The sequence below is a fragment of the Rhinopithecus roxellana genome, chromosome 9 (assembly GCF_007565055.1).
Source record: "Rhinopithecus roxellana isolate Shanxi Qingling chromosome 9, ASM756505v1, whole genome shotgun sequence".
Classification (NCBI taxonomy): Eukaryota; Metazoa; Chordata; class Mammalia; order Primates; family Cercopithecidae; genus Rhinopithecus; species Rhinopithecus roxellana.
In genome coordinates this window covers 27,604,552-27,618,879 of record NC_044557.1, presented here as the reverse complement: position 1 = coordinate 27,618,879, position 14,328 = coordinate 27,604,552, and the positions used below count along the sequence as shown (strand labels likewise).

Below are 14,328 nucleotides of genomic sequence, written 5' to 3'. Positions count from 1 at the left end.
AGGAATGTAGCATTTAAAATTTAGAAATATTTACATCCGTCATCTCATCCCAGATCCAAGAACTCATCTGTTAAGTTTCTCAGGCACAAGCTGTTACTTCAACACATATGCTATAAAAACACTCTTATTCACAACTTAGCTTTCTTCACTCCAGATTTCTTGCCCCACTGACATGGCATAAATAATAAAAACACAAATACGGTGTTCAACACAACACAAAAGAGCAAAAACTGGAGGTGTGTATGTGTTTAAAAAAAAAAAAAAGAAACAGTTCTGCATGTTCAGTCCTGGGTATAAATGTTGAAAGGGAAATCACGTGGTTTTGGCCTTGGCCATGGACTCTGTCTCCTGCTCATATTCTATTTCCACATAGGCTCGTTTTCTCCGCAGTGGTCCTCTCAAGGGCGTTTTGCCTTTGTGTTGTGCACTAAGGGCCTTTTCTTCCTCCTCCTCATTGGAGGATTTACCATCCTGATCTTCATCACTGCTGGCATCCAGTTTATCCATATCCTAATACGGGGAGAGAAAAGATAAAGGAGGAAGGAAAATACTAGATTTCTCCAAACGCCCTTCATTGTCCCCTCTATTTAGAATAGACTAGGGAATTGATTTGTCTATGTCTATGTTCAGTAATTGTCCCGTTTCTTTTCTTTTTTTTTAAAGATAGGGTCTTGCTCTGTTGCCCAAGCAGGAGTGCAGTGGCATAGTCATGGCTCACTGCAGCGTCAAACTGCTGTAGTCAGGCAATCCTCCCACCTCAGCTTCCTGAGTAGCTGGTACTACAGGCAACCGCCACCACATCCAGCTGAATTTTAATTTTTTTTCTTTCTTTTTTTTTTTTTTTTGAGACAAAGTCTCGCTCTGTTGCCCAGGCTGGAGTAGTGATGCGATCTCAGCTCACTGCAACCTTCACCTCCTAAGTTCAAGCAATTCTTCTGCCTCAGCCTCCCAATTAGCTGGGATTACAGGCATGCGCCACCATGCCAAGCTAATTTTTGTATTTTTAGTAGACACTGGGTTTTGCCATGTTGGCCAGGCTGGTCTCGAACTCCTGACCTCACATGATCCACCCGCCTCGAGGTGATCAGCCCACCTCGGCCTCCCAAAGTGCTAGGATTACAGGCATGAGCCACTGCACCTGGCCAATGATTTTTAAAAATGTTTAGGCCAGGCACAGTGGCTCATGCCTATAATCTTAGCACTTTGGGAGACTGAGGCAGTCAGCTTACCTGAGGTCTGGAGTTCTAGACCAGCCTGGCCAGCATGGTGAAACCCCATCTCTACTAAAAATACAAAAAATTAGCCAGGTGGAATGGCACATGCCTGTAATTCCAGCTACTTGGGAGGTTGAGGGAGGAGAATTGCTTGAACCCGGGAGGCTGAGGTTGCAGTGAGTCCAGATCGCTCCATGGCATCCTTAGAGATGAGGTCTCACTATGTTACTCAGGCTGGTCTTTAACTCCTGAGCTCAAGCAGTCCTCCCATTGTGGCCTCCCAAAGTACTGGGATTATAGGAGTGAACCACTGTGCCTGGCCACCTCCCTGTTTTTTTTGCTGCAGGTCAAAGGACAATCTTTTTACCCATAAAGCTCACCTCAAAATCACTTATGTCACTCTCATCTACCTCATCATCTTCGACAAATTCTCTTTTCCCCACATCCTATAAATAAAACGTAACTGTTAGGTTCAGAATATATAATGAAGATTCAGATAAGACATCTAAGTAAGTACAAAATAACATAATCAGAACCACAGTCTATTCACTAGGCAACCAAAATTTAGTTCTTCCTAAGTTTAATGCTTCTGAATTTTAAAAATTTTAGGGCTACCAGATCATTCTTATTCTTGATTTAAATTATTAGCAATAAAACATCCTCATTATGGTTAAAAACTAGATACAGACAGGAAAGGCTTTATAATCTGTCACCTTGCAGGAACAATTTTACAAAATCAATAAATTAAGACTAAAACTGTTAATGGTTTGTTGGTTAGCCTGAAGAACAGAGCAACCAGTGCTAAACCAAAATTAATCACGTGAAAGAAAAAAGACGACAATCATTTTTGGTTGGCGGACTGAAGATGATATTCTGTTTGTCAGTTATATACAAATAGTATCTAGTAGGTTTGGCAAAACAAAAACAAGACTTACTTCCTCATCATCATCTTCATCATCTTTTTCCTCAGCATCTGAAGAGTCACTCTCTGCCTCCTGTTGTTCCAAGGCCTTGTCGAAGGCATGAATGGGGAAGTTGTAGATGTCGCCATACTGAAGAACATAAACACAGATTGGCTTTAACTACTTTTGGATATTACACTTGAAGTTCCACTCTCTGTGGAGAATATTATTTTTTCCTCAGTGATTAAATCAGAATACTTAATTCAATAAGTAATATTTTTAAGTGTAAAGCCAGCAGTGTCTTAAAAAAGCATGTTCTTTTGAACATTTAAATCATCTGTAGTTAGTATCAAATAGGTAACTTCTATGGAGTTACATTTTAAAATCATTTAAAATGTAATCGTCTATCAAACCCATGCATTGGGACAAATGTAATTTTGCTGACAAGGGGAAATAATAAGGACAAAGCATACTTTAGTCATGTTGTCTGTATAAACAACACTCATTTTTAAAAAGAGAATACAAACTTATTTCAAAGAGCCTTAAAAGACTAGGGTAATATGTAAGAGAAGCAAAACTCCATGGCTTTTATACAGAAATCTGGAATCGTCTTGGTGAATGGAGTTGAGAATAATGGCAAAAAGGGAAAGGTCTCTTATAGTGAATGGAGTATCAAGGGTAACCAAAGCATTTTATGTGCTTGCATTAATTAAAACAAGGAAGCCACGCCGATATGGATTTATTTTATTCCAGGGATAAAATTCGAGTGGAGATCTTCATATCAGGTTAAAAAACATTTCCCAGCCAGGTGCGGTGGCTCAGGAGTTCAAGACCAGCCTGGCCAAGATGGTGAAACCCCATCTCTACTAAAAATACAAAAATTAGCTGGGCGTGGTGGCAGTGCCTGTAATCCCAGCTACTCGGGAGGCTGAGGCAGGAGAACTGAACTCGGGAGGCAGAGGTTTGAAGTGAGCCGAGATTGTGCCACTGCACTCTAACCTGGGTGACAAAGCAAGACTCCATCTCAAAATAAAAAACCAAAAAACCCAATGTGTCTTAGCAACATACTACAACTTAAAATTTCAGTACCCCAAAGCTAATGGCTTTCTCACCGTATCCTGTTTCAGTCTCTCCAGTAATTCCTTCTCAATAGCATTGTCCAGCTGAGCAGCTATTAATGCCTTTTCCTATAAGGGGGAAAGAGCAAATCCATTTAATTCATCAGTGCTCATTATTCATCTTATAAAAATGGAAGAAACTACGAAGTTGTTCATAAGAAAGACAATGTAATCATTTCCCCTCCTTGCTATTACTGGCTTTTGCCTCTCCAACCAGATAGATTTCTTCTTCTTTCTCTTGTAAACTTTCTTCAGGACCTTTCCATTTTGAAATTCCTATGGTTTTGTAAACAACATTCTAAATTAAATTCTAACAAAGCCTTTGACGGATACAAAACATGTAGGTCTATATACATTTAAGTGTCTCAGAAATAATCTAGCAACTCTGGAGCCAGACTTTGTAAAAGCTGAGAAAAGAGAACAGAAATCTTCATTCGTTTACATTTTCTAAAATCATGTTAGATTCCATGTGACAGAATAGGTAAAAATCTCTTCCTCCAGTTTTCTCTCATTGGAGATGATCCATGACATCAACCTGTACTACCACACAGTAGCCTAGGATGGTGCATTAATTTGACAGTAAAAGTCATAGAGGGTTTTAAAGTGTTATACCTATAAATTATGTTAGGATGATTACCTAAAACTGTGTAGGGGCACATGGATCAGTTAAAAGGCTACAGCGATGTTCTGTGTTGTTCTCTAGAGTGGGGTGCTTACACTTCAAGGGTGTCCAATGAAGTGTAGGAAGAAAATATTCAAAACTTCCACGTTATCTTTTTCCTTAAAAAAATTAAACATCATTACTACTTTTCTTGTACACTGACATCTGTGCCTTGACTCTGTCTATAAAGTAAATAGTTGTGTGTCAGATACAGTGAGCCAGATATCTCAAGGGAGGAATACCGCACATAGGGCTTGCAAGTAGTGCTCTCAGTCTTTTATTTAGACGACTATTTAACTGTTTATGTTTGCTTAGTTAAGTGGATTCATAGATTACATTGAATATTCTGCCAAAGATAGAGAGTAGTTATAAAAGTATGCGGTTATCTAAGGGGTTAGTGCTTTTAAAAGTTGTAGAACCAGGCTGGCAAGGTGACCCACGCCTGTAATCCCAGCACTTTGAGAGGCCAAGGTGGACAGATCACCTGAGGTCAGGAGATCAAGACCAGCCTGGCCAATGTGGTGAAACCCAGTCTCTACTAAAAACACAAAAAATTGGCCGGGCAGAGTGGCATATGCCTGTAATCCCAGTTACTCAGGAGGCTGAGGCACAAGAATTGCTTGAACCCAGGAGGTTTAGGTTGCGGTGAGCCAAGATAGCGCCACTGCACTCCAGCCTGGGTGAGAGTGAGAGTTGTAGAACCTAAAAAGGATCCATGCATTTTTCACGAAAAGAAAAATATTCCAAATTTGCCAATCTTTTTATGCAACCCAGTAGAAGTTTTTAAAAGTAAATACACTTAATCTGTTTCTTCCAGACAAAGGCAACATTTTAATAGTTTGAGGAAGACAATTGTTTTTTGAAAAAAAGCTTGTTCTGTGAACATTGTGAAAAGTGATTGTATCTATATATGGCACTGCTGAAAACATGTCTCCTATAAAAACTGCAATCACACACTTTAGAAATGTGGAAACAGAATATTGTAATCCATTTAAAACTCTTCCAAATCTACATTTTTCAGAGGGTTACAAACTCAATTGGTGAAAATAGAAAAAATTAATTTCTTCCGAAAGGTTTTAAGAACACCTGTTTGACAACTGGAGATGAAAACTCACTAACTGGACTTGAAAAAAAGCCGCTCCATAACTGATGGAGCATAATGAAGAATTATAGTACTTTAGACCACCTATTGACAATGCACTTCTCTACAATCCCTCAGTTATGACAGCCCTTCAAGACAACATACTCAGCTAAGAACCAGACTTTTGTTTCACTACGTCACAATTAGTTACAATACACGTCATGTTATTAGTGGAAGTGTATATGTATAATAACATTTAGTCTATAATCCCAGCACTTTGGGAGGCTGAGGTGGGTGAATCACCTGAGGTTGGGAGTTTGAGACCAGCCTGGCCAACATAGTGAAACCCCGTCTCTACAAAAAATACAAAAATTAGCCGGGCCTGGTGGTGCATGTCTGGAATCCCAGCTACTTGGGAGGCTGAGGCACAAGAATCGCTTGAATCTGGGAGGCGGAGGTTGCAGTGAGCTGAAATTGCATCACAGTATTCCAGCCTGAGAGACAGAGCGAAACTCTGTCTCAAAATAAAATATTTATAAATAACATTGGGGAGTACATGTTCAAAAATTTTATTGAGGTGAGCACAAGTTTGCAGACCAATGATACAGATTTTAGACACATAACTCTGTGATTAATGGGGACAGAAGAATCAAAAGAAAAGCTATCCCTACCAAAATACCAATGACAAATATAAATATTAAAAAAAAGAAAAATACCAAAGACATTCTTCACAGAAATAGAAAAAACAATCCTAAAATTTTTATGAAACCACAAAAGATCTAGGATAGCTAAAGCTATCCCAAACAAAATAACACAAACAAACAAACAAACCAAAGAGAAAACCAAGAGGAATCACATTACCAAACTTCAAATTATACTATGGACTATAGCAACCAAATCACTATAGTAATGGCGTAAGAACAGACACAGAGACCAATAGAACAGAATCGAGAACCCAGAAACAAATCCACACACGTACAGTGAACTCATTTTCAACAAAGGTACCAAGAACATACACAGGGGAATAGACAGTCTCTTCAATAAATGGTGCTGGAAAAACCTAATATCCACATGCAGATAAATGAAACTAGACCCCTATCTTGTGCTATATACGAAAATCAAACCAAAATGGATTAAAAAAATCTAAGACCTCCAACTATAAAACTACAAGAAAACACCGAGAAAACTCCAGGTCATTGGTCTGGGCAAAATTTCTTAATATCCCACAAGCACAGGTAACCAAAGCAAAAATGGACAAATGGGATCACACCAAGTTAAAAAGCTTCTGCACAGCAAAGGAAACAACAAAGTGAAGAGACAACCCACTGACTGGGCAAACTATCCACCTGACAAGGGATTAATAACCAGAATATAGGCCAGAAGTGTAATCCCAGCACTTTGGGAGGCTAAGGCAGGTGGATCACCTGAGATCAGGAGTTTGAGACCAGCCTGGCCAACATGGCGAAACCCCATCTCTACTAAAAATACAAAACAAACAACCAGGCATGGTGCTGGGCGCCTGGCATCCCAGCTACTTGGGAGGCTGAGGCACAAGAATTGCTTGAACCCCAGGGGCAGAGGTTGCAGTGAGCTGAGATTGCCCCACAGCACTCCAGCCTGGGTGACAGAGCGAGACTCCATCTCAAAAACAAAACAAAACAAAACAAAAAAACCCCAGAATATATAAGGAGCTAAAACAACTCTATAGGAAAAAATTCTAATTATTGGATTAAGAAGTGGACAAAAGGGTCAGACACGGTGGCTCACAGCTGTAATCCCAGCACTTTGGGAGGCTGAAGTGGGTGGACTGCTTGAGCCCAGGAGTTCAAGGCCAGCGTGGGCAACATACGGAAGCCCCATCTCTACAAAAGATACAAAAATTAGCCAGGCATGGTGGCATGCACCTGTAGTCCCAGCTATGTGGGAGGCTGAGGCATAAGAATCACTTGAGCCCAGGAGGCAGAGTTTGCAGTGAGCCAACATCGCACCACTGCACTCCAACCTGGACAACACAGTAAGACCCGGTCTCAAAAAAAAAAAAAAAAGGCAGGGGGCAGGGATTGGGGAAGCAAAAGATCTGAATAGATGTTTTTCAAAAGAAGACATACAAATGGCAAACAGGCATATGAAAAGGTGTTCAACATCATTGATCATCAGAGAAATGCAAATCAAAACGAGATATCTCACCCCAGTTAAAATTGTTTTTATCCTTTAAAAGACAGGCAATAACAAATGCTAGAGAGGATGTGGAGAAAGGGAACCCTTGTACACTGTTGGTGGGAATGTAAATTAGTACAACCACTATGGAGCTCCAACAGTTTGGAGCTTCCTCAAAAAACTAAAACTAGAGCTACCATACTATCTAGCAGTCCCACTTCTTGGTACAGACCCAAAAGGAAATTAGTATATCAAAGAGATACCCACACTCCATGTGTGTTACAGGTCTGTTCACGATAGCCAAAATTTGGAAGCAACCTAAGTGTCCATCAGCAGATTAATGGATAAAGAAAATGTGGTACTTATACACAATAGAGTACTATCCAGCCATTAAAAAGAATGAGATTCTGTCATTTGTAACAACATGGATGGAACCGGAGGTCATAACGTTAAGTGAAAGAAGCCAGGCACAGAAAGACAATCATTGCACATTCTCACTTATTTGTGGGATCAAAAAATCAAAACAATTGAAATCATGGATATACACAGTAGAAGGATGGTTACCAGAGGCTGGGAAGGGTAATGGGGGTAGGGATGATTAATGGGTATCCCCCGCTAAAAAAATGGGAAGAATGAATAAGACCTAGTATTTGGTAGCAGCACAACAGGGTGACTATAGTCAATAATAATTTAATTGTACATTTTAAAACAACTGTAAGTATAACTGAATTGTTTGTAACACAACGCATAAATGCTTGAGGGGATGGATGCCCAATTTTCCATGATGTTATTACTCATTGCATGGCTGTACTGTATTTCACTGCAGAAATTCCATTTGATTAGAATGCTCAAAATCTACTAAAGATGTTATGTAGTATGTAAAATAGGCAACATCAAAATTCTGAATTCTGAAATATTTGACCACAAGAATTTCAGACAAAGGAGTTGTGGATTCTTTCTGTTCTCCATTACATATATCCCCAAAGCACACATACTTTAACCTGTGCTGAAAATCATAATCTTAAAATATGAAAAATCAAACGTCTTAGGCAACTAATAGTTATCTATTAGTGAACCATTATCCAGGGCCTGAACAGTTTACACACATGATGGTGACTGAATCTGTAAGAGCCCCTCAGAAAGAAAACGCAGAAGGTATGAACAGCACAACAATAAGTTACCTCTCTTCTTTTCTCCCTGCGCTCCACCTTCTTACTCAAAGGAACAAGTTTCCTCCTAAGGGAAAGAAAATATATCAGAAAATCCACTGTCATGTGCTGTGTTCCTTTTTAAAGAAGAGAAGAAAAAAGGATTGGAATTGGTGCTGTAGCTCTCAGCTCAATACAGCAAGATACACTAAATGCTTCTAGAAATTTAATGCTATAAAAAGTCACATATTTTTACGTATATTTTAATCTGGCCATTTTTGTTTAGGCATTTTGGGATTCTCAGGGCTAAAATTAAGACTTTAGTGAACTAAGAAAAAAGAATTTTCTGTCGAAGTCTGACATCATCTTTAGCATTCTCTGTAGATCACAATCAAAAAGCATTAGGGCCTAACGGTCCTAGAGAAGGTATTCTGTTAATTCTGGGGATTTCATATCACTTTTAAAAATTAGTTTTCAGTGAATCCAGAGTAAAGTTCTTACAGTCCTGTATATTCACATGTCTTAGATCATTTTCAAATGTCTAAAGTTAAGATTCCCTCAGGGGTCATAGAAGAAATTTTCTGAAGGCTGGGCATGGTGGCTCATGCCTGTAATCCCAGCACTTTGGGGGGCTGAGGCAGGCGGATCACTCGAGGTCAGGAATTCTAGACCAGCCTGGCCAACATGGTGAAACCCCAACTCTACTAAAAATACAAAAAAAATTAGCCAGGCATGGTGGTCCATGCCTGTAATCCCAGCTACTCAGGAGACTGAGGTGGGAGGATTGCTTCAACAGGGAAGGTGGAGGTTGCAGTGAGCTGAGATCACGGCACTGCAAATTCCAGCCTGGGCAACAGAGTGAGACTCCGTCTCAAAAAAAAAAAAAAAAAAGAAAAGAAAATTTTCTGGCAGATTTTCAGACAAGGAGGGTGATAATCAAGTTGTATTCTACTGTTTTAAAAGTCCTGCCATATCAAAGGGCACACCTTTAGTCTAAAGTTTCTTCTTAGTACATCATAACAGACTCCACAAAGTTGAATAGAAAGCCCTGAAGTTTCACAATTTCTCAACTTCAAAACAAGCTCCACGAAAAGATAGATTTAAAAATAATGAAGGACCCAAATACTTACTGTCGCTTTAGTGTAAGTTTTCTAATTCGAATTAGGTATTGGGTGATCTTGGTGAATCTCTGCTTACATTTGTGTCGAATGAAACGGGGCCAGTAAATCAGATTTTCATCTATTTGCTCCAGTGCTTTCTCATAGTTTTTACTAAGCCGGACCTACCAAACAGAAAAAGGAAGTTTGAAGGGTAAGTGTAAATGATTCATTAGGTTTTCACTGTCAGTGACACCTATGGCCTAATGAGGATGGCCCCAAAAGTTTAATCTAGATATGGTCATGGAATTGGGCATCATGGTCAAGCATGTGGCATTGAGGCTCTTGATCAGTGGTCACTGTAGCTTTGTTGTAAGGCTTACCCGTTCCCAGAGACGCCGAGGAAAAGCTGCTCGTTCTATAACCTTCATATACAAGTAGCACTGTCCTGAGGATAAAGTAAAATAGCTTTAGTGTTATTTACAGAAACTAAAGAACATCCCTATAAGAGCTGTGGGCAGTTCTTCTAGAAGTTAAAACTGGGAAGTTACCTTTCTCTTCTTTAATAGTGGCATACTGACTATTTGCCAGGGGACAGGATGACCGATTACACAGTCCAGTCAGGCTATATTCATTTCGGCAGAAGCTCTGAGTCTTGGTTCTAGAATGGGAAAAAAGAAACAAAGATTATAAAATGGGTTACCAAAAAGGCAACTGAAGGAATCTTTGATCAAGTTGTAAATCCAGACTCACCTTATTTTGAAGGAACAAAATTGCTTGTTTCCTAGTGTATCCCAGATAACCTGCAAGACAAAGTAAAAGTCCATTTCAAATCCTCTGCCCCAAGAGATACTATATTAATTCAAGAAGGCAATGCCCAAGGACAGGAATGAGAGGAAGAAATGTTTTGTAAAATAGCCTGACTTGTTTACTTTTTAAAATACAAACAGCAAGGCCGGGCACAGTGGTTCACGCCTGTAATCCCAGCACTTTGGGAGGCTGAGGCGGGCGGATCACCTGAGGTCAGGAGTTTGAGACCAGCCTGATTAACATGGAGAAACCCTGTCTCTACTAAAAATACAAAATTAGCTGGGCATGGTGGCGTATGCCTATAATCCCAGCTACTTGGGAGGCTGTGGCAGGAGAATCGCTTGAACCCAGGAGGCAGAGGTTGCAGTAAGCCAAGATTGTGCCATTGCACTCCAGCCTGGGCAACAAGAGTGAAACTCCATCTGAAAACAAAAAACAAACAAAAAAAACCCCGACTGGGTGCGGTGAGGCTGACGCCTGTAATCCCTGCATTTTGAGAGGCCAAGGCAGGCAGATCACGAGGTCAGGAGATCGACACCATCCTGGTTAACATGGTGAAACCCCATCTCTACTAAAAATACAAAAAATTAGCCGGGCATAGTGACAGGTGCCTGTGGTCCCAGCTTCTCCGGAGGCTGAGGCAGGAAGGAGAATGGCGTGAACCTAGGAGGCAGAGCTTGCAGTGAGCAGAGATTGTACCACTGCACTCCAGCCTGGGCGACAGCAAGACTCCATTTCACCAAAAAAAAAAAAAAAAAAAAAAAACCCCGCAGATTCTAAGAGAAAAGCTAAATACAGATCAGCAATAATCATAACTCCATTACCCAGAGATAAAATTTCATTAATATTTTGTAAATATTTTTCCAGTTTTTTTTGGACATGCTCTGTGAGATCACATTATATATACTTCATAACTTTCCTTTTTTACTTATGTTCATTATCCATTATTAAAGCCTTCATGGGCCAGGCGCGGTGGCTCACACCTGTAATCCCAGCACTTTGGGTGCCACGGCAGGCAGATCACTTAAGGTCGGGAGTTTGAGGCCAGCGTGGCCAACATAGTGAAATCCCGTCTCTACTAAAAATACAAAAATTAGCCAGGCGTGATGGCAGGTGCCTGTAATCCCAGCTACTTGGGAGGCTGAGGCAGGAGAATCACTTGAACCCAGGAGGCAGAGGTTGCAGTGAGCTGGGATCATGCCACTGCACTCCAGCCTGGGCAACAGAGTGAGAATCCATCTTAAAAAAAAAAAAAAAAAGGCTTCAAGGTATTAGATTTTTAGATATACATACCATAATTTTATCTCATTGAGGGCAAAGAAAACTATCTACTGCTATCCTCCTATAACTAATGTGCTCTTTATTCATTCAGCATTATATACTTAATTTATGTAAGGCACTGATCTCTCCAAGTCCTGACACACAGTAGCCACTTAAGTATTTACTGAATGAAAGAAAAGTTTTGTCTATCTAGTTAGGGGGAAAGATATGTAAACAAAGTATCACAAAATAGCAGGTCTAAAGACCACATAGCATGCATAAGAGTATGACAGCCTTTGAGTGCACTGCCTTGAGGAACTGGGGGAAAAAAAGCTTTACCGCTGTTAAAGGAAAAATATGAAGAGGGCAAAAGAATAAAACACACTTTGAGAATCTTATAGGTGTGTCTGGTGGGCGATGATAGGAAACAGGAAAGAAGAATAAGGGAGCTCTTTTAGGCTTGTGACTTTAAGTGTCATCTCTGATACTTAAATAAATGGATAACTCCCAAATTGTTATTCCTGGTCAGACTTGTTTCCTGAGCACCAGATTTGTATATGACATCTCCACTTCAATATCTAAAAGGCAACATAAATATTAACATATCCACATGAAGTTCTCAATTCCACATCCCTCATAAGAACAGTCTTCCCTAGAGTTCCCCCACTTCAATAAATAAAATCACCATTGAACTGTGTATTTATATCTCAAATCCTTTGATTTCTTCCTTTTCTTCTTCACTTAATCCATCACCAAATTCGCTCCGCGAGCGAATTACCTTGTCAGTTATACTGACGTAACAGGTCTCAAATTCATCAATTTCTTTTCATCTCCACCATTAAATTACTACCTTAGGCGAAACTACTATAGTTTTTTAAAAGATTTTACTTTAGAGACAGGGTCTCTCTGTCACCCAGGCTGGAGTGCAGTGGCGCCATCATAGCTCACTGCAGCCTCGGACTCTTGGGCTCAAGTAGTCCTTCTGTCTCAGCCTTCGAAATAACTGGGACCTCAGGCGAGCACCACCACGCCCGGCGAATTTTTTATTTTTTGTAGAGATGGAGTCTCACTTTGTTGCCTAGGCTGGAATCGAACTCCAGGCCTCAAGCGATCCTCCAGCCCCAGCCTCCCAAAGTGTTGGAATTACAGACATGAGCCACTGCATTTGGCTTGAAGCAACCCTCCTCATACCCTAGTCTCCCTGCTTTCATTTTTTCTCTCCAAAAGTCCTTCACGCAGCAACCAGACAACTTTTCACAAACATAGATCATTAAAAGGCCTAAAAACACTTCCTACAACACTCTACATGACCTCTCCCTGGCAAGCATATCTAATTTCATTACCTCTCTTACATGTCACTTTGATGACCCTTATATTCATTCTCTCATATCTTCAACTCTTTGTACTTTAGTGTTCTTACTGCCTGCGTTTTCCTCAGCTCCCCAGTGACTGGCTTATTCTTATCTTTTAGATCTCAACTCAAACATCTTCTGTTCAGAGAAACCTTGCCTGAGTACCCCTATCTGAAGTATCCTTCATCATCCCTGGTCTTTCTTTCATAGTACGATTATACAGTGTAATTGTTAATTTATTTATTCACTTGTTTACTGTGTCTCCCCCACCAGTGTTCCAGGAGAGGTGGGGCATTTTTTCTGGTTAACCAAATCCTCAATAATTACCACAATGCCTGGCACACTGTAAGCACTTAAGCATTTCTCCAACAAAACACTCAATGAATGAATCTAGGATACTTCCAAAATTATGACTTAGAAGTAGAGCAAATGCAAACAAAAGCCTAACAAAGGAAACGCAGGTGGAAGAGTAACGCGCGCATGGATGAGAAGGACGCTTAAACTTGGAGTCAACTTCGCCAAATCCCCTGCTGCCCCCGACCCCAAGTCCGGAGCTGACAGCTGACAGCATGGCGCGACGTCCTGCATTGGTAGGCACGAAAGACGGGACACATCGACCCCATGGGATGAGGTGACGGAGTCCTGTGCTCACAACCCGGCCGGGGCAGCGGGCAGGAGACCCCTGCAAGACACGCGTGAGAACCTATGTTGGAAAATCGGGGTTCCGGAAGCCTCGCATCCAGAGCGGCACGAGGCAACAGGCCCGTTGCGTCGGCGTTTTCTAAGTGTCCGAAAATGGGCAAAATTCCCTGCGCAAACCCCGAGTGACAGAACAACGGTAGGAGACTCACATCATCCGACTGCATGGTGTCCGTGGATCAGCGTGCAACTTCCGGCCGGATCGCGGGCGCAGACATGCTCCTTCCGGGAAACCACTTCCGGAACGCCCAGCCTCACCTATCTCGAGAAACGCTGAGACTCTGGGTGTTGCGAAATGTCCCCTGGCAGCCTCGCCGCTGCGCGCGCCTCCGCGTCTCCACCACGCTGGCGTCTGCGCGCGCCCGCAACGCTGGGGCTTGTTTCCTGTCGCTGCCTGGAGCTGGGAACCCAGTTGGGCCGCAGTGCTATCCGCGGGAGGCAGGACGCGTGCTGGCGGCCGAATCCTGGAGCGCGGGGACCGCGGGGGTCGCGCGTACTTCCCTAGCGCCCTGTTTGCGACCGTTCATGAGGATGGGACCTCTCCCTGCCGGGCCTCCCCTCTGCTGGGAGAAGGCTGGGGAAAGGTGCGGGCGGCGCGTCGGGGCTGGGTCCCCGCTCTTCCGAGTCCCCCGGCCACAGCTCGCAGCCAGTCCCCGGCCCTGCCCCACATATCCTGCCTTGGCCACTACACACGCCCATGTTGGGTGCGGCACCGGGTGCTGACTTCAGAAACTTAGAACTTGAATTCTACCTGGTTTGAGAAACCACTGACCAGATGGAAAGAGCGTTCCAATAATAAACACGTGTCTTCTCATTGCCTATTTGAGAC

General features: G+C 41.8%; 1 protein-coding gene across 1 annotated transcript; it reads right to left on the bottom strand.

The window, feature by feature from the left end:
* Positions 1–12: 12 nt before the first annotated feature.
* On the bottom strand, positions 13–14,117 carry MAK16 (MAK16 homolog). The gene is made up of 10 exons (XM_010372191.2): positions 13,652–14,117; positions 10,132–10,181; positions 9,930–10,039; positions 9,762–9,826; positions 9,412–9,563; positions 8,315–8,369; positions 3,229–3,303; positions 2,150–2,266; positions 1,595–1,660; positions 13–510 (listed from the first exon to the last, which is right to left on the bottom strand). The coding sequence occupies exons 1-10, from the start codon at positions 13,664–13,666 to the stop codon at positions 313–315; spliced, it is 903 nt and encodes a 300-aa protein (XP_010370493.1). The 5' UTR covers positions 13,667–14,117; the 3' UTR covers positions 13–312.
* Between the last annotated feature and the right edge of the window lie 211 nt (positions 14,118–14,328).